Source organism: Sorghum bicolor, chromosome 2 (assembly GCF_000003195.3).
Source record: "Sorghum bicolor cultivar BTx623 chromosome 2, Sorghum_bicolor_NCBIv3, whole genome shotgun sequence".
Classification (NCBI taxonomy): Eukaryota; Viridiplantae; Streptophyta; class Magnoliopsida; order Poales; family Poaceae; genus Sorghum; species Sorghum bicolor.
This window is the reverse complement of record NC_012871.2, coordinates 16,389,355-16,414,835: the sequence shown is the minus strand read 5'-3', so window position 1 is coordinate 16,414,835 and position 25,481 is coordinate 16,389,355. Positions and strand designations below refer to the sequence as shown.

The window sequence follows — 25,481 nt, the reverse complement described above, 5'->3', positions numbered from 1 at the left end:
CGTTTGTTTGTGACAAATATTATCCAATTATGGACTAACTAGGATAAAAAGATTCGCCTCGTGATTTACAGCTAAACTGTGTAATTAGTTTTTGTTTTCGTCTATATTTAATGTTTCATGCATGTGCCACAAGATTCGATGTGACGGAGAATTTTGAAAACTTTTTGGTTTTCAGTTGAACTAAACAAGGCCTAAAAAATATACTACTCATTTCAGATTAGCCGCCGTGTTCGGCTGCCTGAAATCTTATTGTTGCTGATGTTGATTTGTTGAGAGAAATTTTTTTCTGAAAAGTAAATGATTTGTTGAGAGAAAAATATTTTTCTTCGCTAAAAAGTAGCTACTGATAAGTTTAAGTAAATAAGATGTCAATACTCACTTTGTTTTGAATTATAAGACATGTTAGTCTTTTTTTTAGATCTAAATGCATAGCAAAATCTATGTATATAGAAAAAGAAAAACCGTCTTATAATTTAGGGCCTATTTGAATACATTAGCAATAAAAATTAGCAGCAAAAATTAGTACTAGTGAATTAACTAGAGGGCTGATAACTATTAGTTTTATTAGCAGGTTTGTAGTTAATATGTTCTAATAGTTTATATCTACCTTCGATTCACTATTAAATCATTTACTATCTAAACGTAACTACTAAAAATTAGCTAGCTAAAAAATAGCAGATATTAACTATATTAGCTAGCTAATTTTTAGTGTAAATGTGGATCCAATATATATATATATATATATATATATATATATATATATATATATATATATATATATACCATCTAGAGTGATATGTATGTTAAGTATGCATACATACATAGAGTATATGGTTATACTTATTGTATATAATATAGTAGTGGCATTTTAGTAATATATTTAAAATATAATTTTTTTTGAAAATTTTTCGTGTGATAAGATATAGAGTATCTTAATATGAGTATATAAACATACTCAAACTGATAACACAAGTATGAATACATACACAATGTAGTTTATTGAAGATGAGAGTAACTACACGTACGTGTAGAAAGGAATATATATATATATATATATATATATATATATATATATTTGCTCCAATAAATTACTCATCATGTCATCTCTAATATCTAAAAAAATTGAACTATATTGGTAAGAGAAGAAGAAAAAGATACTACTGATGAAAGAAGATCACCTATGTAGACATTATTTTATAAGGATTTTATTTAAGAGATGTATAGATAGGTAATCTGTTGGTGAGTGGAGATGGTTAAAGGTATCGGAAACTGAAAGCGTATGGCTACGTGAGACACCGCGCGCCCCGTCAGACAAGCTGGAGTAGCTCCATCAATCGCTGCCGCAAGCCTGCAGTGCGTCACGCTCACGCGACACGCACCGCTCCGCCTCCTTCTCCTTCTCCTTCTCCTTCTCCTTCTCCAGCGCATATATACGGCGGATACGGGCATGGTGACAAGCACATAGTACGCAGCGCAGAGGTCCACCAAGGATGGCGCCCAAGGTTCAGAACCGGTGCCCGAGTCCGACGGCCGTGCTCCTGCTGGGCGCCTGCCTCGCCGCCGCGGTGGCAGCGCTCGGTGCCGCAGACCACGACGCCACGGCCAGCAGGCCGCCGCCGGTGCCGCTGCCTGGCGACGGAGGCGCCCGGCGCGTCCTCGTCGCCAACGGGCTCGGGCTGACGCCGCAGATGGGGTGAGGAAACGAAACCAGCACTCCGCAATTCAGATGTGCATGCGATGCGTGGCTTCCGCCGCTCCCTCCCGGCTGTGGTTTGTCTGTCTGATGAGCCTTTTTCCCGTGGGTTTTTCTTTGTGTTTTGTCGTCGCTTTTTCGCAGGTGGAACAGCTGGAACCATTTCCAGTGCGGCATCAACGAGGCGGTCGTCCGGCGCACCGGTCAGTCAAAGACCACCACGCACCCCAATCAGCTCGCTATCTGAAATCGCCAGCGCCATTGGTTTCTTTCTGATGATACGGCTACTGCTCACTGATTCGCTGCTGTTAAATTGATTCACAGCTGATGCGCTCGTCGCCACCGGACTTGCAAAGGCTGGCTACAAGTACGTCAACTTAGGTAGGTACAGTATTGTATTCTTGCCAACGGAGACCATATGCAGAGTTCATATATACTTCATATACGTGTTGGATGTTATCAGAGTGTGATGTCCAGTGTGACTGAAAGATGACATTGCTATTGTATCGCAGATGACTGCTGGGCGGATTACCAAAGAAACAAAGAGGTACTACGAGTGCTAGTTGACTTCGTCGTCAGTTACTTTCAGTTAAATTCTTTCACTACTGAACATTGATCCAGCACCACCAGTTTTACTGCAACCCACACCTACTACAAGAAGTCAAGAATTTAAGAAATTGGCTTGGCTAACTGACTTGCTGACAGGGATACATGGTCGCTAATCCCAAGACATTCCCGTCCGGAATCAAGGCCCTGGCAGATTATGTTCACAGCAAGGGGCTTAAGCTTGGCATCTACTCTTCAGCTGGGTACGTTCTTTTATTTCCCTCTTTTCCTTCAACACAAGTTCGGTCGGCTCTTTTTTATTCACTCAGGCTACCTCATGCCCAAAAGCTTACAAGTTTCCACAGCAAATCCCATGTTGAACTGAAACCGGACTGCCTTCCGTAAATTTTCAGGACAAGAACTTGCAGCAACAGGATGCCCGGATCTCTGGGCCACGAGGACAAGGATGCTAAAACGTTTGCGTCATGGGTACATACAGACTTTCAGACTTCTGATAGCATTTGACTAGGACTCAAGTTCACCAGTGGAATTATTAGTCCACTACCTGTATCAGTTACTCTTCTTTTATTATATGGAGTAAATACAAAAAGAAGCAACTTTACCTTAGTTACTACTATTTCCGTTCCAAATTATAAGTAGCTTTAACTTTTTTGTAAAAAAGAAAAATCAAAGCGACTTATAGTTTAGAATGGAGGGTATATATCGTTTCTTCACTTGGCGCCTGACCTTGTGCAGGGTGTTGACTACTTGAAGTATGACAACTGCTACAGAGACGGCACGCCTGAAACCGTGAGGTGCAGTTTCTGCTTTCGAATCTGCACATTCAGTTTGTATAGCATTCTTGTTTCTTTCATTCAGATGCACTTATATGTACCAGCTGCAAATTGTGGGTGATGCAGGTTTGGGCGCATGTCTCGCGCGCTGAAGAACTCTGGCCGCCCAATCTTCTTCTCACTTTGCGAATGGTATGGCATGCAATGGCATCCCTTTTCCTTCTTGGCCTTGTGCCTTTGCTTGAAATTAACATGCACCTGACCTGACGCTGACTATAACTTCGTCAGGGGCTACATGGAAGTGCCCAAATGGGGTGGCATGTACGGCAACAGCTGGAGGACCACCGGCGACATCAACGACACTTGGTCAGGGTAAGTGACGCTCATCAGATCATCTCTTCGAGCACGTAGCTACAGTAGTAATTCTATCGCTGCTGATCACTGGTTGGGTTGTTGTGGTTCTTGCGACAGCATGCTGGACAACATCGACCGGAACGACGCCTACGCCCGGTACGCCAAGCCTGGCGGTTGGAACGGTCAGTTCGTATATGTCGTCCACGTCTATCTATCTCTGCTTGGCTATTCCTGGATGAAGAAATGCATCCGGATTCGATCGATCCATGAGGTTTTCCTGTCAGCTGATCGATGGCTTGCTTCCTTCCTTCCTTCTCTCCCACACAGACCCTGACATGCTGGAGGTCGGGAACGGAGGGATGGCGTACGACGAGTACGTCGTGCACTTCAGCCTCTGGGCCATCGCCAAGGTGCGTGAATCATTTTTTTTCCAGGCTCGTAATTACCGACTCTCTCTTGTGTGCTCACATTTACCGGTCGAATTCTTGGCGTCGCCAATCTTTGTCAGGCTCCCCTGGTAATCGGCTGCGACTTGACGAGAGTTTCCAAGGAGACGCTGGGGATCCTCTCCAACGCAGAGGTCATCGCGATTAACCAAGGTCATCATCATTCCCAACCAAAATCCATCTTCTTATCAGCAAAAATCTTTCACACTAGTTCACTTGTTGACTCTTGTCGATCTTGGTGTGTGTGCCAATTGTGTTCGACGCAGATCGGATGGGTGTCCAGGGGAAGAAAGTGAAGAAGTATGGCAACGATCTCGAGGTACAGAGATACTAGTATCTACCAAAACGATCGTCATCGCAAGCAAGCAGCACGTCTGGCTCGGGCAGGAATCCTTCTGAATCCCATGGATGGCGCTTTGATTATATTGCAGGTATGGGCTGGGCAGCTCTCCCGCCACAGGAAGGCGGTGCTGCTGCTCAACCGGGGGACGACGAGCTCCGCGTCCATCACGGCGGCATGGCCGGACGTCGGCATCCGCCGCGGCGTCACCGTCGAGGCCAGGGACGTCTGGAAGGTACGTGAATGCTTCTTGCCTGTGGCTCAAATTCATGCAATGCAAGCTGCTTGTGGTTTATGGTTCGTCGTCTCCTCTGCACTCTGCAGCACGAGACGCTCCCGGGCAGGTTCACCGGCAGCCTCACGGCGGTGGTCGGGCCGCACTCGTGCAAGCTCTTCGTCCTCACGCCCGTTCCTCGCTGACGACGGCGCCGCTGGAGAGATCCATCCGTCGATGTGGCCGTGGATGTGGATCCTGCTAGAAGCTAAACGTGTATGATTGCAGATTCTTATCGTGTTGTGACTGCTCCGACAACAAGAGCCCACCAGCATCTGTCGGTGATTTGGTAGTGAATAGTGATTTGACATGGTGCAAGTGCAACGCTCAGATTGGAGATCGAATCCAACATGCCGAATAAATTAGACCAACAACTTCCCTACCCTACCCATATACATGCAGTTGCTCGCCACCATCGAAAGAACAGAGCAATTCAAACCTGTTAGCGCCGTTTCAAAAAAAAAAAAAAAATTAACTTAGAACGCTAAAATCTTAAGTTTTTCAAGGTGCGACTTACCTCCTTCGATCCATTCAGCTTTTCGGGGAACTACTTTTTGTTTGTTACCTATCCATCTACATATGGGAGACTTAATCATGGGCCATCCGACCGGATCTCAGTGGATCGGATCATAATTTACAACCCATGAACTGACCTGACCACACCTTAAAAAATCCAACCCAAAGTAGAAAAATTTGGGGAAAAATTGAGAATTATAGCCTAACCGGCTAGTATGTCAGGTCAAGCTCAAGACAAACATGATGACCCGATATTTTTTTTCTGGTCCAATCTGACTTGTTGTTTTATCAAGTCTGCATATAGGATGCTTTGGAGCCTTGCAAATAGAGGTCATCATAGCTCAGAAGTCCAACTCTTTTGTGTCGTTACTTTTTGTTGGAATTGATGATGGAGATTACTCCTTGTAAGGCCCTGTTCGTTTATCTTGAGAGAGAGGGATTTGAAGGGGTCAGGAGAGGATTTTGATTTGTAGGGGATTGAATCCATCTCAATCCCCTTCAACTCCCTTGGATTTGGGGTCAACACGAACGTGGCATAAGGGAGAACTGGAGAGAAAAACCTTAGCCTCATTTGTCTTAGCTATCACCTGCCATTGGAGAGCGAGGGAGAGGGAGCATAACATAACAAAAACACAATGTGAGAGAAAGAGGAAGAAGGGGAAGAAAATTTAACCAGGGTTGATGGCTCAATTGTTTCCAAGCTTATGATCGTCGTTGATCTAGTTAGTTGGTTTGTGGATTATTGGTTGAGTAGAGCATTATATTTGAGAGGGGTTTGTTAGTCTAGGGTACCGGAGTTTTCAAACGCATATAATTGATTTGGGTAGTGAAATAGTGTGACGTATCAGGTTTGGTATACTTGATTAGGGTGGTGAAATGGTGTCCTACTGAGCTGAAACTTTATCAATGGTTTGGGACTCGGGAGCAACATGCCTACCTAAATTTAAGCACAGTGAAGCTGTAGTTTATGAGATACAAACCAATTACTGAGGGGATAGAATATGTGACTTCCCTTTGTCTGTTGCCATTCCTCTTATTAGACGGTTTTATTGATGTACTTGATGCAATGTTGAAACTTAATGATTGTGTTGTCGTTGTAATGCTCTACATGGTCTAGAGAAGACTTCTTATACACACTGTTGACTATAGTGGGAACTTAGAGTGTATTTTTTTCAAACAGAAAACTTAAGAGGATATTGATAGATCCCATGGTTTACTCCTCACATTGAGGTTTTCTTTCAAAAATCATTATGTCAATTGTGCATGTGATTGTTAAAACTCTATTGTTGATATCATGGTAGACCCTATCTCCTCATTGTTTATCACAATATGAGGATTTATCAGTGCATTTATGTTTTTTTAACTCAACATTTGTTGCCTTTAGAGCAGCTCTAGCAACATGCATGATGATTGTTCAAGTATGTCCACTTGACTACAATATCTCTAAAAAAAATTCAAACATTTGGGTGACTTGGTTACCTTTGGATAACCATAGAGAGCTGAGCACTGGCTATATTAATTAGGGTTTCTAAATGACCTCTTCTTTTTCACCAAACGTGTTGACATGTGAGATGAATTAGAGAGAGGCTAAGGCGATATTCTATAGTAGAGATCAAAATAGCGTTGTAAACTTTTCAAGACACATGCTTGTAAAAAGGTTTAGTTGGAAGTTTGATCCACGCCGGGTGGGTAGTCTAGTTTCGAGCACCTGTCAAGTCTATCCATCATAGGATATGTAACATGCTATGATGATCATATCACTAGTATAATACCAATTTCGCACATATTTTTCCATCTAAGCAATATGCAATGATAAAACTAACAAATAATGAAGCAAACTCTCAGTACTTTAATGGTTCACACAACAATACTGACACATGAGACATGAGATTATGAACATTAGTAAACGACATACGTTGAGTAACTCTAGCTCAATGCTCATAATTTCATCACACTCGAAATTAATACTGCTATAAAACAAAGACTCAAGCAAAAAAACACAAGGACTCAGGAAGTGTACCACCTGGCCTGCACGTGGAATTTTTGTGGGACAATATTGCTTAAAAAATAATTTTGAAAATTGCTGATCCAAAAAGGTTTTGTTGGTTCTATGCACTGGGTGATACAACAACATGAAAAAACATCAGCAGATTTTTCAAGTTTGTTGTTTCATTTTTGAAAGGCCAAGCACTGCTAGAGTTGAGTTTTGAGTTGGATGCCTTTGGTTTAAATTTAAATTAATGTAATATAAATGATCTGACTCTCTTAATCTGAAGAGATGAAACTAGATGTTTATTTCTTTATTAAAAATCCTCCATTTCTAATCATTTAGATATGCTTTTTCTAAATACATTATTTTAACTTTAGATATAGTGTATATCTAGGTACACAACAAATATTATGTATTTAGAAAAACCAAAGTGTTCTGTAATTGAAATAGAGGGAGTAGTATGTTATATACTCCCTCCATCTAAATATCATTAGATTCTTCTTTAATTATATTTTCATAGTATATTCACTTTACGTTACAAATCTTAGTATTTTTTTTCTATAATTTTGGTCAAACGTGAAAATGTTTTGACTCTCCAAAATTTTTGGAATAACTTACAATTTGGGATGGGAGTATATTACAGTTCCTTGCCTCGAGAACTCCTCTATATTTCTTACAATTTCACACTATCTACAAATCGTATTCAGCAGTGATTGATTGGAGCAATTACATAGCGGTTTCTTATATATTATATATGCTCTTTTAATAACTGAAGATGTTTTTGTATTGCATTACCTTATAATATATAAGGCATGATCTTTGTCACAATCTCACCTTAGGAACCCAACTATGCTGCTAGAATTTCTTGTGCAGCGTAATATGTAGATACGGTCTACTGCCCCCGTATTGGTATTCGCATACGCCGTTCACTACGAAGTACACCGTACACCGCCGCTTCCACGTATACGCGCAGGCGCGGGCGCGGCCCCCATCGCACGAGTCGTGCTCCGCTTCCGCTTCCCTTCGCCTCGCGCACCGATGGACCCCGCGCCAGCGCCGCCGCCCCCATTCGCCGTGCACCTCGTCACCGGCGGCGGGTCCTCGCCGGAGCTTTCCCTCCTACTCCGCTCCCTCGCCGCATCCCGCGTCGTCGCCCTTGACGCAGAGTGGAAGCCGCGCCGCCGCGGTAGCCCTGCCGCTGCCGCCCCTGCGGCCCTGGGCGACGGCAGCACGTCGCTGGCGTTAGAGGCATCTCCAGCGCCGCCGAAGTTCCCGACGGTGACGCTGCTCCAGGTGGCCTGCCGCTTCGGCGATGGAAGTGAGGGCGAGCGCAGCGAGGTGTTTGTCGTCGACCTCCTCTCCGTTCCGCTCGCCGACCTGTGGGCGCCCCTGCGAGAGCTGTTCGAGCGGCCTGATGCGCTGAAGCTGGGGTTCAGGTTTAAGCAGGACCTGGTGTACCTCTCCGCCACATTCTCCGCTGCCCTCGGGTGCGACTCCGGATTCGATAGGGTAAGGGCGTGTTGACCAAATGTCGTGACAAGCCTTACATTCATTTCCTGGAGGCAACATTGATGTAAATTTTCAAATTGGGATTAGGTTAGTGATCCCCGCGTAATTGGTGTTCATGTGATGGGATATGCTTAAACTTTGAACTGCTTGCTTGAAATTTAGTACCAAATTATACAGGATCAACCCCTCTGTGAGAAAGGAATTAGCTCTGGAAATGCTTACAACTAGCAGCTTAACCTGCACAGTTGCATATTTGCATAGCCAGTGATTGTTATAGCTTGCAGTTTCTTAGATGACATTATTTTCAAAACAACTAGTTTCAATCCTTGCTCAAAAGACGTTTTAGAGAAAACATGGGCTTGATAGTAATCATACTTGTACATCCACTGTATATTGTAAAAAAAAAATTAAGGGTCTTTTTGTGCTGCTCCAAGCCTCCAACAAAAGCAAGCAATGATGGATAAGTCTCTGTTGGCTGGTGGTTGTGGGCTGCAGTAGGCAGCACATGGTCCTTGTGTAGGACAGCATCCTTGACTGCTTTTAGGACAGCAGTTAGCATCTGTAGGACAGCATCTTAGACTAGCATCTTAGACTAGCATCTTGGCATATGCTGGCTGGTTAGCAGCCCTATAAATATGTATCCCCAACCCCTCAGGTTGGCATAGCATTGTGTGAGAAATAAACCCAGAAAATTGCCCCAACTCAGTGTGCTATCCTCTCGATGAGAGTAAGGATCCTGCTCACACCTAGAGCAAGGATCCAGCGACTAACAAGTGGTATCAGAGCTGTAGTATCCTGTAGCCTAAGCATTTCCTGCTCAATCCCTTCTCCAGTCGAGCTCCCTGCCTCGCAGCAGCCCCGGCCGGCAGCAGCAGCTGTTCCGGCTGCCTCTGCTCTCCGCGCAGCAGCGCGCAATGGCCGCAGAAGGGCAGTCTCAGCACTCGGGCACCTCGAGCGCGCGGCGTCGGCAGGAGGCCGACCTCGCTGCAGCAGAGGAGCGCAGGCGAGCAGCGGCAGCGACCGCAGCAGCAGCAGCGAGGGCATCGAGGCTGGCCCAAGCGGAGCTGGCAGCAGCCAGAGCGGAGGTGGAGGCAGCAGCAGCTGCAGATGCAGCGCGTGCAGCGGCAGCGGAGGTTGAGGACCTGCGCAGCAGTCACAGCAGCTCCATCGCTGCTGATGACAGTGCTGACCCAGACCTGGAGCTGCTGGAGAGAGATGCAGCACGCCGGCGAGCGGCGCAGTGGGCAGCTGTGCACGCCCACGAGCGTGGCCGCAGTCCAGACAGGCGTGGAGGCGCCGGCGGCGTTCCTGGAGGAGGCGCGCACGGCAACGGCGGTGGACGGGTCGAGGAAGAGCATGGCCTTCGCAGGCCGCGTGGCTCTCTCTCCCCGGACCGGTACCGTGGTGGAGCCGGCGACGCTCCTGGAGGAGGCGCACATGGCAACGGCGGTGGACGGGTCGAGGAAGAGCACGGCCTTCGCAGGCCGCGTGGCTCTCTCTCCCCGGACCGGTACCGTGGCTACCACGGGTACCAGGCTGTTGCCAGGGACGTTGGCCCTGGTGGTGGGTGGCCTACCCTCACCAAGACCAACTATGTTGAGTGGGCTGCGGTGATGAAGGTGAGACTTCAGGTGCTGCACATGTGGGAGGCAGTCCGGTACGGCGACGTCGACTACGACCAGGATCGACGGGCACTGAATGCCCTCATCGCTGCAGTCCCGACCGAGATGCAGTTCTCGCTTACCAGCAAGCGGACTGCCAAGGATGCTTGGGACGCCATTGCTGCAGCACGCATCGGCAGTGATCGCGCCCGCAAGTCCACACTGCAGCAACTCCGCAAGGAGTGGGAGGACTTGGCCTTCAAGCCAGGTGAGGACGTTGATGATTTTGCTCTCCGTCTCAACACTTTGCTGCGGAAAGTGGTGCAGTTTGGTGACAACACCTACAGCGAGGAGAGAGCTGTCGAGAAGCTCTTCCGCTGCGTCCCCGAGAAGTACAAGCAGATGGCTCGCTCAATCGAGTCCCTGCTAGACCTCTCCACGATGTCGATCGAGGAGGCGATAGGTCGCCTCAAGGTCGTCGACATTGACGAGCCACAACCCTCCTCGGGGCCCAAGCTCCTTCTCACCCGGGAGCAGTGGGCTGCCGGGCAAGGTGACAAGAAGAAGGGGGAGCCTTCTTCTGCAGCAGCCAGCCGCAAGCGTGGCAAGCGCGGCAAGTCACGCAAAGGCGCCCAGGCCGGGGCGCAAGGGCGTGCCAACGGAGGCGCCCGCGGAGGTGTCCAAGGCGCCGCCGCCGAAAAACCCAAGCCGGCACAAGATGACTGCTGCAGGAACTGTGGTCTTGCTGGCCATTGGGCTAAGGACTGCAGGCAGCCACGACGCGCCCAGGCCCACGTCGCGCAGGCGGAGGAGGAGCAGCAGCCAGCTCTGTTCATGGCGCATGCTAGCGCCGAGCCATCTCCAGCAGCACCGGCTGCAGCGGCTCTTCTCCACCTCGACGAGGCCAAGGCACACGCCCTCCTCAGCAGCGGGTCCGGCGGCAGCGACAAGATCGATGGGTGGTGCCTCGACACCGGCGCCACCCACCACATGACAGGCCGGCGGGAGTTCTTCTCCGAGCTCGACTCCAACGTTCGAGGCTCCGTCAAGTTCGGGGACGCCTCCGCCGTAGAGATCAAGGGCGCCGGCTCCGTAATCTTCGTCGCCAAGAATGGTGAGCATCGGCTGCTCACCGGCGTCTACTACATCCCCGCGCTGAGGAACTCCATCATCAGCTTGGGACAGCTGGATGAGAATGGCTCGCGCGTGGAGATCAAGGACGGCGTGCTTCGCATTTGGGATCCTCGTCACCGACTTCTCGCCAAGGTGAACAGGGGGAGCAACCGCCTCTACGTCCTTCACGTACAGGTGGCGCAACCTTTTTGCCTTGCAGCTCGGCGGGACGATGAAGCCTGGCGGTGGCACGAGCGCTTTGGGCACCTCAACTTCGAGGCCCTGAAGCAGCTCGGCAACAAGGAGATGGTGCAGGGCATGCCGTGCGTCGACCACGTGGAGCAGTTCTGCGACACCTGCGTCCTCACCAAACAGCGACGGCTGCCCTTTCCCCGCCAAGCAAGCTTCCGCGCCAAGGAGAAGCTGGAGCTCGTGCACGGCGACCTTTGCGGCCCCGTGACACCAGCTACACCTGGAGGACGACGCTACTTCCTCCTCCTCGTCGACGACGCGTCTCGCTACATGTGGGCTGTCCTCCTCGACACCAAGGGGGCAGCCGCGGACGCCATCAAGCACCACCAAGCTGCTGCGGAGAAGGAGTGCGGCCGCAAGCTTCGGGTGCTGCGCACGGACAACGGCGGCGAGTTCACGGCGGCTGAGTTCGCGGCGCACTGCGCCGACGAGGGGATCCAGCGCCACTTCACCGCGCCGTACACCCCGCAGCAGAACGGCGTCGTCGAGCGCCGCAACCAGACGGTGGTCGCCACCGCCCGCGCCCTCCTCAAGCAGAGAGGGATGCCGGCGATCTACTGGGGAGAGGCGGTGATGACCGCTGTCCATCTCCTCAACCGCTCGCCCACCAAGGCGCTTGACGGCATGACGCCGTACGAGGCTTGGCACGGGCGCAAGCCGGTGGTGAGTCACCTCCGCATCTTCGGTTGTCTGGCGTTCGCCAAGGAGCTCACTCACGTCGGCAAGCTTGACGACCGGAGCACTCCAGGAGTGTTCATCGGCTACGCGGAGGGCGCCAAGGCCTACCGCATCCTCGACCCTGTGACACAGCGCGTCCGCATCTCTCGGGACGTCGTGTTCGATGAAGGGCGAGGCTGGACTTGGGACAAGGCGGTGGACGACGGCTCGGCTTCGACCCTCAGGGACTTCGTCGTCGACTACGTCCACTTGGAGGGAGCCGGGGGAGCTAGCAGCTCGTCCTCACCGAGCTCGCCCTCCTCGGCACCCAGCTCGCCATCAGCTTCGGCGAGCCCACCACCGCCTTCACCACCAGCGAGTCCAACACCACCGGCTACACCACGCACTCCTGCACCGGCTCCCCACTCTCCTGCACCGGCACCGGCAACTCCAAGGTCGGCACCAGCAGCTTTGGTCCGTCAGCGTTCGGTGGAGTTCGCCACTCCACTGTCCGGCGACGAGGATCGCGTCGACGCCTACCACGACGATGAGCCTCTACGCTACCGCACCATGGACAACATCCTCGGTAACCAACGTGTCCCTGGGTTAGCGGTACACGACTTCGAGGCAGAGCTGCACCTGGCACACGAGGACGGTGAGCCTCGCTCCTTCGCTGAGGCAGAGGGAGACGCGGCATGGCGTGCCGCGATGCAGCAGGAGATGGACGCGGTCGAGCAGAACCGCACTTGGGAGCTCGCTGATCTCCCTCGTGGTCACCGCGCGATCACCCTTAAGTGGGTGTTCAAGCTGAAGAGGGATGAAGCCGGTGCCATCGTCAAGCACAAGGCTCGCTTGGTGGCACGAGGTTTCGTGCAGCAGGAGGGGGTCGACTTCGACGACGCCTTCGCCCCCGTAGCACGGATGGAGTCCGTGCGACTTCTCCTTGCGCTAGCTGCCCAGGAGGGCTGGCGTGTCCATCACATGGATGTCAAGTCGGCGTTCCTTAACGGCGACTTGAAGGAGGAGGTCTACGTGCACCAGCCGCCGGGATTTGTGATTCCCGGCAAGGAAGGCAAGGTGCTTCGTCTGCGCAAGGCCCTCTATGGCTTGCGGCAGGCACCGAGGGCGTGGAATGCCAAACTGGATTCCACAATGAAGGGGATGGGCTTCGAGCAAAGCCCGCACGAGGCGGCCATCTACCGGCGGGGCAGGGGACGAAAGGCCCTGCTGGTGGGTGTCTACGTCGATGATCTTGTGATCACCGGCACCGAGGAGGTGGAGATCGAGGCGTTCAAGGAGAAGATGAGGGCGACCTTCCAGATGAGCGACTTGGGCCCTCTCTCTTTCTACCTGGGGATCGAGGTCCACCAGGACAGCTCCGGCACCTCTCTCCGCCAGACAGCCTACGCCAAGCGCATTGTGGAGCTGGGCGGTCTCACCGGCTGCAACCCAGCCCACACTCCTATGGAGGAGAGGCTGAGGCTGAGTCGGGAGAGTACGGAGGAAGAGGTGGACGCGACGCAGTACCGGCGCATTGTGGGCAGCCTTCGCTACCTTGTCCACACGCGACCGGACTTGGCGTTCGCCGTCGGCTACGTCAGCCGGTTCATGCAGCGACCGACGACGGAGCACCAGCAGGCCGTGAAGAGGATCCTCCGCTATGTTGCGGGCACCTCCGATTACGGTTTGCACTACCCGAGGTGCCCCGGTGCAGCACATTTCATCGGGTACAGTGACAGCGACCACGCCGGCGACATCGACACGAGCAAGAGCACCAGCGGGACGCTCTTCTTCCTCGGCAAGTGTCCGATCAGCTGGCAGTCGGTCAAGCAGCAGGTGGTGGCTCTGTCCAGCTGCGAGGCAGAATACATCGCAGCCACTACCGCTTCTACTCAGGCTCTGTGGCTGGCTCGGCTGCTTGGTGATCTCCTTGGCAGAGACGCAGAGGCAGTAGAGCTCAGGGTGGACAGCAAGTCCGCCTTGGCCTTGGCGAAGAATCCAGTCTTCCATGAGCGCAGCAAGCACATCCGGGTGAGGTACCACTTCATCAGGAGCTGCCTGGAGGAAGGGAGCGTTCGGGCCAACTACGTCAACACCCAAGACCAGCTCGCCGACTTTCTGACCAAGTCCCTTGGACGAGTCAAGTTCCAGGAACTTCGCGCCAGGATCGGGATGGCTCAGATACCCCACAAGGAGCCACACAAGACTTAGGGGGAGAATGATGGATAAGTCTCTGTTGGCTGGTGGTTGTGGGCTGCAGTAGGCAGCACATGGTCCTTGTGTAGGACAGCATCCTTGACTGCTTTTAGGACAGCAGTTAGCATCTGTAGGACAGCATCTTAGACTAGCATCTTAGACTAGCATCTTGGCATATGCTGGCTGGTTAGCAGCCCTATAAATATGTATCCCCAACCCCTCAGGTTGGCATAGCATTGTGTGAGAAATAAACCCAGAAAATTGCCCCAACTCAGTGTGCTATCCTCTCGATGAGAGTAAGGATCCTGCTCACACCTAGAGCAAGGATCCAGCGACTAACAAGCAAAAATCAAATTCCAACCAAATGTTAGCGATAGTCTGCCAATTATGTGGGTCAACCATGTGCTAATGCATTGCATCTTATGATCCACATTGCATTCCCTTTTGCTGATTAAGTCCAGGACTGAGGCAATTCATCCTTGATTGCAGGGTAAAAGTCTAGGGCTTATTCCATACTTGCATTTCATCCTCTACACCAGAGTATCTCCCCAATTACTGAGCCATCAGCATACTACATCATCTACTCATCACAATTTGATTCATTTGGTCCTAATTAGTACACTGAATTATCAATCTGCATAGATTAGGTGTGGGTACCTGAAAATAAGTGTGCTGATCTTTCATGGGTTTTTATTTATATATTCACAGAGTGTTTCTAGGATTTACCCTTTTTATTTGATTTTCATGATTTTTGGATGAGCATTGTTTGCTCTATATTAAGATAATAACCATGCCGGTATTCCTCACTGCAAGGTGGAGCCTTTCTTGGATGTCACCAACATTTATTACTACCTCAAGGGCCATGACAGGCAGAAGAAGCTTCCAAAGGAGACCAAGAGTTTGGCAACTATTTGTGAAGAGCTGCTCAGTGTCTTTTTATCCAAGGTTAGCGTTGATAAAATGTCTTACGGTCTTACCTTCATTTCTGGAAATTTAATTTGTCTGAAGTGGTATGTACTTGTTGAGGTTATTCTTTTCTAAATACTTCACAAGAGAGTCCAGAGCACAAACATAGGTTATGCTGTCCAAAACTTTGCAGCTTTGTTAAATAAGGCTACTGTTCCTTGTTTTCAAATCAGTGTGTATCCTTTTTGAAAAGTTCTTGTCTGCTTGAGTTTGTTGGTACCCTTTCTTCTGGTTTTGATATTGGTTACCGTTCTCCGTAAGGTTCAACACATACCTGATCAACTAAAATATCAAGTGCTTTGTCCCTTGAGCCATCCAAATTATAGGAAAAAGGGTTTCAACATGGACCTGGTTCATCGAGGTGATTCCAGATTGCCATATCATGAAAAGGATCGAGCAATACGACACTAGTGTTCAGCATGTTTGAGAATTACAGTTGGTTGGGTTCCATAAATAGATACTGGGCCAAGATAATATATGTTGGGCTATTCTGGTGCACAGGCTCAGCTCATTTGTTGCAAGAACTCAAACACACAAGAGAGCTGACCATCCTCCCAGGAATTTTTACAAGCACATTTGCACCAGGGAAAATATACGGATATGACTGCTACCTAAAAATGCACTACTCCGGCGACTAGCCAAAGTAGTGTTAGTGTGTTTATGTGCTCATTTATATTCCCATTAGTTAAATGCACTATAAGTTTCAAGTTGATCATAGCTGGTCTTGGAGTTGCCTATTTTCACTTAAGTTTGTGAGGCAAATTTGAGCCTGACCTTCCTGCTGGCCAAGGCTCCAACAGTAGCAATGTTTGAAAGCATTGGCGTTAATTTGCTTAATTATTATCCTTGCCCTTTTATTTTTGATAGGAACTCCAATGTAGTGATTGGTCATGCCGTCCCTTGAGCGAGGGGCAAATACAATATGCTGCATCAGATGCCTACTACTTGCTAGGCATATTTGATCTGTTCCAAAAAAAGATCACAATGGAAGGTAATTCTTATTAAAATTTATTTTCTATTCTCTAAGAATTTTTTTTGCTATATTTGAAAGTCATCTTAGTACTAAGACACTTTTCTATTTCTGACTTCCTTTCTTATTTTTTTACTGTCGATTCTGTTACAGGACAATGTTCATCGACAACAGAACTTACTTTAGACAGGCATTTCTCACCAGTGGTGATAGAATGCTCTTCTTCTGGATATGACATATGCTCGGGTAGTTGTTTGATGTCCATAGTAACCAAGTACAGCGAGAAGATAATTTTGACAGAATCTGATGCAAAACAACGTACCTCAAGACGAAAAGAAAAACTGAAGATTCCTGCCAATGCCAAATGCAAAGATAAAGTGGATTGCAGTAGTGAATGGCAGGGCCCCCCTCCATGGGATCCTTCCATTGGTGGGGATGGATACCCGAAGTTCTTGTGTGATGTAATGGTAGGTTCTCCTGATTTTGTTACCCCCAACAGCTGTACAATTCATAATTTTTTTTATCACCACTTTGCAGTGGATAAGATGAACTTAGGTTTAACAAGAATGTAGCACCATAGAGTCAATTATGTTCCCTGTTCACAAACTGTTAGCTTGACCTTACAATAAATGTGAACAGATTGAGGGCCTAGCTAAGCACTTGAGATGTGTTGGAATAGATGCTGCAATTCCATCTTCAAGGAAACCTGAACCAAGGTCTTCCACTATACTTTCTGCTATAATTTTAGAACATTCTTAATGTAATTTCAATTGTAGGAGTTCTCATTTACCTTTTCTTGTGCTGCTTGCTGCCTATTTTACCTTTTTCAACTAATGCTGCCTATTTTACTCCCCTGTAGGGATCTATTAAATCAAACATACAAGGAAGGAAGGATATTATTAACACGGGATGCCAAGCTCTTGAAATATCAATATTTAGCAGGTAACCAGGTATACAGAGTGAAAAGCCTGCTCAAACATGATCAACTAGCTGAGGTTTGTGCATATTTTGATCTTTTCGATCTTAAATATGATTTATACAACATCTTTCACAAGTTAATGATAAATCTCTCATGGCTCAAGGTCATGCTGGTTATGTTGTTAAAACCATAGGTTTGGTCACCAAATTGAAGGAAAGTTTAGCTTCCTTGTTGGTGAACCTATGATTATGTAGCACCTAATCGTTAAAAAAAAGATTATGTAGCACCTAATAAATCATATTTCTGACAGTTAATGCTCCACTATCAGCTCAAACCAGGAGGGAGAACCATTCAACTGCAGTTGTATGGACCAATCCAAAGTTAGACAAGGAGTTTGAGTAGTTTCTAGCAAGAATCAATATAAATGGCAAATTGATGTTTACTTTTAATTATTGTTTTTAGTTTAAGTTCTTTGTAAGTCACCCATGCTTTATAACTGGATGAAGAAAAAGATGACATGATATTTCCTCAATTAATTCAAGGAATTTTCATAAACTTTTGAAACTTACAAAATTAATGATGAAGAATTGGGATTATATGAATAGAACAATAGGTTGAGTACCATCTTAAAAGATCATGAATTCCAAAATATGACGTGAAGATGGTAAGTGTGCCCTGGGGCCACATGTTAGTAACACAACCATGTCATTTTCGAACCCAAGTGCGATGGTGCAGAGAATTCATTCCATTCAAATATTGCAACACATTAAGTTGGTGTTTGTTTCTCCTAGTGCGTTTGATTTGGATGCACGTCATTCTCATCTGGAATGAGGTGTTACCACATGAGGGTACAAGTTATCACCTGTGAACTGATAGCACATATCAGGAGTCTTTGAGGGGAAATTGTATTTTTACGTAGGAAGCTCTATCAAGGCACCATACTTGTTTTCTAATGTTTCTATTTGAGTAGCCAGAGGAACTGAGGAGATTTGGGGGGGGGCTAAGTGGCTAACTGATCAATTTATTAACTTGCTTGTTTTAGGTCATTAATACCTTCCAATTAAAGATCTCTGAGGACCAACTTATGTCTAGGTGCACAAAATGCAATGGTAGTTTTATTCAGAAACCACTTACCCTAGAGGAAGCTGTTGAAGCCTCAAAAGGTTTCCAGGTTATTCCCTCGTGCTTGTTCAACCGAAATCTGGAGTTCTGGAAGTGTACTGATTGCAATCAACTCTATTGGGAGGTACTTAATCTTCTACTGTATATAGTTGAGGGCTTGAGGCTCTATTACATTATTTCTCCATATTTTGTAAGCACCTATCTTATGCATCCACAGGGAACTCAGTACCACAATGCAGTTCAAAAGTTCTTGTCAGTGTGCAACATTAGTGACTAAGCAGTGCAGCCTTGGTACGCATTTGTAAGGTACTGAGATACCATCACCTCCGAAAGAATAATAATCATCTGATCTTTGGCATCCAATCGTGCATGATGAGGCAGACCATCCATTTTAGTGGTTTGCTGTTCATCACCGAGTTGCTGTAAATAGCCTACACTTCCATTTCAAAATGTGTTACTTTTGTATGGAATGCTCAAGGCCCTAGCATGTCAAATTGAGAATGCATGTACACTGAAAAATCAGCAGGTGTAATTTCACCAAAAACAACATTGCTAGACATAACACAGTTTGAACTTCAATATGTTGCACGATAGTCTCTCGGAAGTTTGAATGATCACACTATAAAATTGTGTTAACGTGCTCATATATTTGGCCAATTTGGGAACATCGGCAAAACCAAGGAGCGAAGAGAGATTGCTTAATTGATTCCTGTAGGGTGTTACAACGGGTATGGTTAATTTGTGTAACAAGGACACTGCATTTATCAAGAGGACTCGTGAGACAATCGCAAGAAGACTTAGCATTCTCCATCTGTTTTATTTTCCCCTGTCTTACCATGTAGGCCTTGTTCAGTTAAACCCTTACCTGAGGGGACCCTTCAACCCCTTTAATCCCCTCCAATCACTACCAAACTGAACAAGGTTGTTATGGGAATTACTTAGGGTATATTTGATTTGACAACAAGGTTAGGTGGGATATGGTCGTTTGTGGATTTTAGAATAGAATGATCCATGATGTTTGTTTGGTTGTTTGGATGGGGGCGAGTCATTTTTTTTGTTTGTTTGGTTGGACCAGACTTGTATGGGATGAGCGAAATTTCTGTTTGGTTGATTGGATAATGATGACCATACTGATTATGATATGTGGGACTCACTTGTCATTTATTTATTTTATTGTAATCATGTGAGATCTTGTTTTGTTGATTTAACTGTAACAAATACAATTATGATAACATCATATGGTAAACTTTCCACGGGATAAAATTATTTGAAGATTGCTAACAGAAAAGGCAAAGCAAATTAATGCACTGACGCACATATCTGGGAGTGGGGGGAAAGATTATCTTTAGAGAGTTGTTCTATAAGATCGTTGTATGGCCAATTTTTGCTTTGCAATCAAATTAGTGAGTCGTTTTAAGGAGCTTTTGAATACATATATTTTTAATTTTTTTCAGGTGGTCTCCTAGGCTTTATGCAGATTTGGTGTAGTGTAGAGGATTGTCATGGACGACAACGTGGTAAAGAGGGGCGATGACTGTATGAAGGGAAGGAGGAGGTTAATGGGGTCGCTAAAACTTAAAATAGGGATTCTACTTAATTTTACACTAGATGCAAAGATTGGTGGCATTAGCCATGGTGAAGAGGGGCGATGACCACATGAAGGGACAGATGGGGTTAATGGGGTCACTAAAACTTAACATAGGGATTCTACTTGATTTTACACTAGAAAATAGTAAACTAGAAAGCAAAATATGCACTTATATTTTTCTAGTGTTCTCTATTTACCAAACCAACCAAGAGTGTTGCTGTTGTAAAAAAAACCCCAAGAGTGTTGCAATCTAGAGCCAATCATATCAATTGGCCTATGCTAATCAAAGAAAGATAAAGGCAAACGATATCAAGCACTTGTGGAAAAGTAAATACAGTAAGTAGGGCAAGCTCCCAATCACGGCGACAAATTTCGTCCAATGATGTTTCTGACTACCAAGCCTTCCTTGTCACGGTGTTGAGCTTGCCACAAAGAATCATGCCATTCAAGACAAGGGCCACAAGCCAATAAAACTCACCACTATTGCCCAACTCCTTCAATCACCATGACACCTTTTACTATGGAGTTTCTCTATCAAGAAAGAGGTTTGCTCGCCCCTTGCAAAAGTAGCTACCGCTCCACACCAAGCTTGGAGAGTCGAAGCCTCTAGAGAGCCATCAAGGTTTCAAATGCTCTGGCTCGCAAAGATTACAAGGGTGCTTTGCCAAAGCCAAAAATAGCCTTGGATGTATTTGATAGAAGCTCTCATATAATGGTTGTAGTGTTCCAAACTTGCTTTAGCTTCTGATGGCTTCAAGACACGCACTCCAACAACTTCTAAATAGGTAGTGCAACTAAGTAGGAGAGGAAACCAACTTCTAACCCTGCCCTCAGACTATATAAGGAGAACTGGGGTCCCTAAAACATCCGATAGTACCTCATTAGGCAACACATTAACACATCTCTCATACGATGAATAAGCAATACAATCACAAACAAAGGACGTAGGGTATTACCTCTTCCCCAGGTCTTGAGCCTATATAAACTTTGCATCCCATGTGCCATCTAGTTTCTCTTGTCACACAATGCCCAATTCACATTGTGGGTACCCAAAACACAGACAATTGGTTCTCTAGGTAGGGGAAGTGCACACAGATTCGATCTACAAGATCTAGATGCCCCTCCCCCCACGCGCGCGCAAGATTAGGATCATCATCGACTTTGCTCCCTGTCAGGCTATGCCCTTCGGTAGCTTACATTTCCCCGTCAATAACTTTGCTAGGCTCAATTGGAGTTGGTCACGCTAGCACTAACAATGTTGTCAGACTTGACCGGAGTCCATGCTGCCACTAACAATGTTGCCACAACATTGTCAAGCTCGACCCCCTGAGTCGGTCATAGTGTCACCATCAATGTTGGCATCATCGACAACACTGTTAGATTGAAACCCCTATGAGGTGATCACGCCAACGTCAATAACATTATAAGGCTGACCGAAGTTGGTCACATCAGTGCTAATAATATCCTTAGGTTTGACCCTTACGAACACCGTGCAAGCCTGCATATGACCTTATATAGGCAATCAAACACAATCAAACTGTCCTGCATAAGTCATAGGTTACGTCCTTTTTTCTTGTCTGCCTTTCTCCTAGCTAACTAGGACAATAAACCAACAGTGTCATGCTGGATCCTAAGCACAGTCGGCCTTTTTCACACTTGGGGTACGTTTACGAGTTTTTTCTGTTTTTGTTGTTTCCCCAAATTCAACTCTTACCACTCTAGAAATCGAATCAAGTCCAAATCAAACCAAAAGGAAAAAACATTCCATCAACAATCAAATTTATCACGAAATGGATTGATCCAAGCAAATCAAGAAAAAACAGACAAACAAAAATCATGAAGCTGACGAGAAGTGGACATGCCTGCTGCCCACTGTTCGTCTACACAGTCATTAGTCCATTTAGGAACCATGTAAACGCTACATGGTAGTGCACCGTTTCCATTTATAGTTCATTTAGCCCGTTAGTGGACCGTTTGGCCTGAATAATGCCTACATAACTTCTGACCGATTGTTTACCATTTAGAAAAAAAATAATAGCTGCACCGTGGCTGGTTAGCCGACATGGCTGTGCTCTAACCATGGCCACGGGCCTGTCATGGGTGGTTGTGCCCTCACGTCATAGCTATGCGTTGTCCTTGTTCGTGCTCGGTGTTTGCACTCGCCTGTCATCGCCGTCCATGGTGCGCCTTTTCTTGCCACCGCATGGCCCATGAGGTGACGTCGACACTCCTTGAAGTCTAGAACTATACATGAGAAACACGTATCAAATTGGTTGACCCAGATCGATCACACAGCCTCCTCGAGATCTCTTGCCTAATACTAGTACTCTCTCCGTCCCAAAATAGAGGTCGTTATGAGGTACTTCCTCTGTTCCTTTTTAATTGTCGCGGTTGGTGTGCGTGCCACAAGTTTGACTCGATTTGTAGAAAATACGTGCAACATTTGTATCTCCAAATAAATTTGTTAAAAAACTAGATTCAAAGATCTTTCTAATGATACTAATTACGTATTATAAATATTAATATTTTTTAATATATAATTGTCGGCAGTTGTTTTTCAGAAATAATAAGCGACGATTAAAAAGGGACGTAGAGAGTATGTACGTATCAAATTTCTCAACTTTAACTTGATTTGTACAACATTTATATCTTCTTATAAGTTTATTAAGAAAATATATATATTCAACGATTTATCTAATGATATTAATTATATATTATATATATTAATAATCTTTTTTAGATATAGTTGGTTAAAGTTAAAAGTGTTTAACTTATGGGAAGCGAGTCTAGAGGGATAATTTGCTAATACGCACGGGCAGTTCCGCACCTGAGGCCGGGTAAACTTGTGCTGTCGGAAATCGGACTCCCAAACGGTCTGAACCAAGTTCGAGTCGTACTCGATAGTCGATACCGATACCCCTACTATACTACGGGCCTATAATTAGCGCGCACCTCCGCAACGACACAGCAGCCGCAGCAACCTCCGATCCCTTGCCATCCCGAAACACTGCTGCGGCCATGGGCTCGCCAAGCGCGAAACGCTTCTCCCTGCGCAGCATCGGATCCGCAGTGGCGACCATCTTCCTCGTGCTGCTGTTGATCGTCGCCGGCGGCGTCGCCACACTTCATCACACGGACAACACGCCGGCACGGGGCGGCATCGTCCCTGTAAACGATCACCTCCTTCCGCGCAAAATACTTCGACGACTCGAGGTCATCGAAGAAGCCAGCAGCAGCAGCAACATCGACTTCGCAAACCAACAACACAGGCCGCCGCCGCCGCGGCTGCCAAGAGGACTCGTCCATGAAACCACCAACCTGGAGATGGAACCGTCACTAGCCGGCGACCCCGAGCACAGGCATGCAGCAGCAGCAGCGGCAACAAAGCCCAAGAGCCTCCTGGCGGTCCCCGTAGGGATCAAGAACAAGGCGGTCGTGGACAAGCTGGTGTCCAAGTTCCTCGCCGCCGACGACGACTTCACCGTGATGCTGTTCCACTACGACGGCGCGGTGGAGCAGTGGGGCGACCTGGAGTGGTCGGGCCGGGCGGTGCACGTGGCGGCGCGAGGGCAGACCAAGTGGTGGTTCGCCAAGCGGTTCCTGCACCCGGACGTGGTGGCGGAGTACGACTACGTCTTCGTGTGGGACGAGGACGTCGAGGTCGACGCCTTCGACCCCGTCAGGTACCTCGACGTCGTGCGGAGGGAGGGCCTCGAGGTGTCGCAGCCGGCGCTGGACCGCCGCTCCGAGATCCACCACGCCATCACGGCGCGCGCGCTGCTGCCGACGGCGGACGGCGTGCACCGGCGCGTGCGGAACGCCCGCTGCGGCGGCGGCGGCGGCGACAGCGGCACGGGCCCGCCGTGCGCGGGGTGGGTGGAGGTGATGGTGCCCGTGTTCTCTCGCGCGGCGTGGCGGTGCGCGTGGGGGATGGTGCAGAACGACCTCATCCACGGCTGGGGCCTCGACTACAGGCTCGGATACTGCGCGCGGGGCGACCGCGCGATCAATGTTGGCGTCGTCGACAGCGAGTACGTGCTCCACCGCGGCGTCCCCATGCTCAGTGACGGCGGCACGGCGACGCCGTCGGCGGGGCGCGCGGCGGTGAGGTTGCGGTCGTTCAAGGAGATGCAGGTATTCAACAGGAGGTGGGAGGTGGCTGCTGCGGAGGACGATTCCTGGACCGATCCTTATCCTACGTCCGGCAGCAGAGCCTCGGACGGCGAGGTGAAGTCGTCAAGATGACCGGGGCGCGTGGGCTTCAGCAGCAATCTATGTTGGAGCTACAAGCGTGTGTTGATGGTAGATCATAGATGCATAGTGTGACTGCTTTTGTCTATAGAGCTAGACTCAGTATGTTGTAATTACGACGAATTGGCTTTGTATGTTGGGCTAACACTAATCTATAAATGTTTTGATTTTTTTCGCTGCCATATGTTTGTAACAATTTTTTTTCAACGCACAGTAGATGAAATTATCATATTGCTTGACCACACGGTATATTTTGTTCTTTATTTATGGTATCACACAAGGACATTTTATTCAGCATTCGTTATTTGTTTCAGTACATAATATAACATTGCTGGCAGATATTGAGATATACAAGTAATAGCAATCTTGACAAAGGTATAGAAGGATGTGGAAAGATTAGTTATAAATTCATTGCTAATTTCATTGACCCTGAGAGACATACATGTATATATGAGGATTATATCTTCATTTCTAGAGTTTGTCACTAGTATAAAAAAAAGTAAAAAACCTTTCCAAGGTGTTTGGAATTGGGCCTTAGAGCGGTTGGGTTGGCTCCTCGCCTCGGTTAATGCCTAGAATTAACTAAGGCAGTCGTTTTTTACTAAAAGAGGCAGTCACAACCAACTACCTCGCAAAATCGATTTACGGAGGCGGATAAATCTAAAAAATCGATTAACCGAGGCAAAAATGCCTCCATTTTTGGAGGTGGGCCTCCTAAATGACCTGCCGAAAAAGAGTTCTACCCCTCCCTTTTGTCTCTCCATCCTGTAGTCGAGGCCGAGCGGTGCGCCCCTCACGAAGGGAGAGCCCGACCGTGCGCCCCTCGGGAAGGAGAAATATTGTGTGTATCCATTGTGATTGATTCATTATATTTCTCCTGGTGCTTGTTCTTCATATTATTGTGATTGGTTCATTCGTTGATGTGGCGGTATAAAGATCATAATCCCCTTATTTACATTCCTACAAACTAGTTGTAACAAGATCTTATGTTAGAGATCGTAGCATTTAGAATTGTTGAGATAGGTGGCTTGCAACACTTGTTAGTGCTAGTGCAAAAAGCTCTTATAGCTTTTTAGTTGTCTATAACAAGTTTTTCTAGTGCTTTGTAGATTTTAAATTAGGCTATTCATCCCTCTCTAGCCAATTAGTATCTTTCAATGAAGTCATCACATACACCTCGAGGTTAATGGGTATGTTGCCTATCACTGAAAGAATAGTGTCATTATTGAAATAATAGTGTCATTAAATTATAGAATAAATCTAAGAAAATACGAGCACTCCTATCAAGTCAGGTATTTCAACCTAGGTGGGTAGGTTCCACCATAAGGAACTCAACCAGCTAAGCTACGCTTAGTTCGCTTGTATAGGTCTCTATTATCTCTAG

At 47.3% G+C, this 25,481-nt stretch overlaps 2 protein-coding genes across 2 annotated transcripts; both read left to right on the top strand.

Annotated features, from left to right (window-relative positions):
* LOC8057958 (alpha-galactosidase) lies at positions 1,313–4,903 on the top strand. Its single transcript, XM_002461876.2, has 15 exons — positions 1,313–1,693; positions 1,838–1,896; positions 2,018–2,074; positions 2,206–2,240; positions 2,399–2,502; positions 2,653–2,728; positions 2,996–3,054; positions 3,160–3,225; positions 3,322–3,405; positions 3,505–3,569; positions 3,715–3,797; positions 3,896–3,986; positions 4,100–4,152; positions 4,265–4,408; positions 4,498–4,903. The coding sequence occupies exons 1-15, from the start codon at positions 1,491–1,493 to the stop codon at positions 4,591–4,593; spliced, it is 1,275 nt and encodes a 424-aa protein (XP_002461921.1). The 5' UTR covers positions 1,313–1,490; the 3' UTR covers positions 4,594–4,903.
* On the top strand, positions 7,790–24,091 carry LOC8057957. The gene is made up of 6 exons (XM_021453408.1): positions 7,790–8,462; positions 15,095–15,226; positions 16,115–16,238; positions 16,371–16,684; positions 16,857–16,933; positions 23,242–24,091. The coding sequence occupies exons 1-6, from the start codon at positions 7,992–7,994 to the stop codon at positions 24,089–24,091; spliced, it is 1,968 nt and encodes a 655-aa protein (XP_021309083.1). The 5' UTR covers positions 7,790–7,991.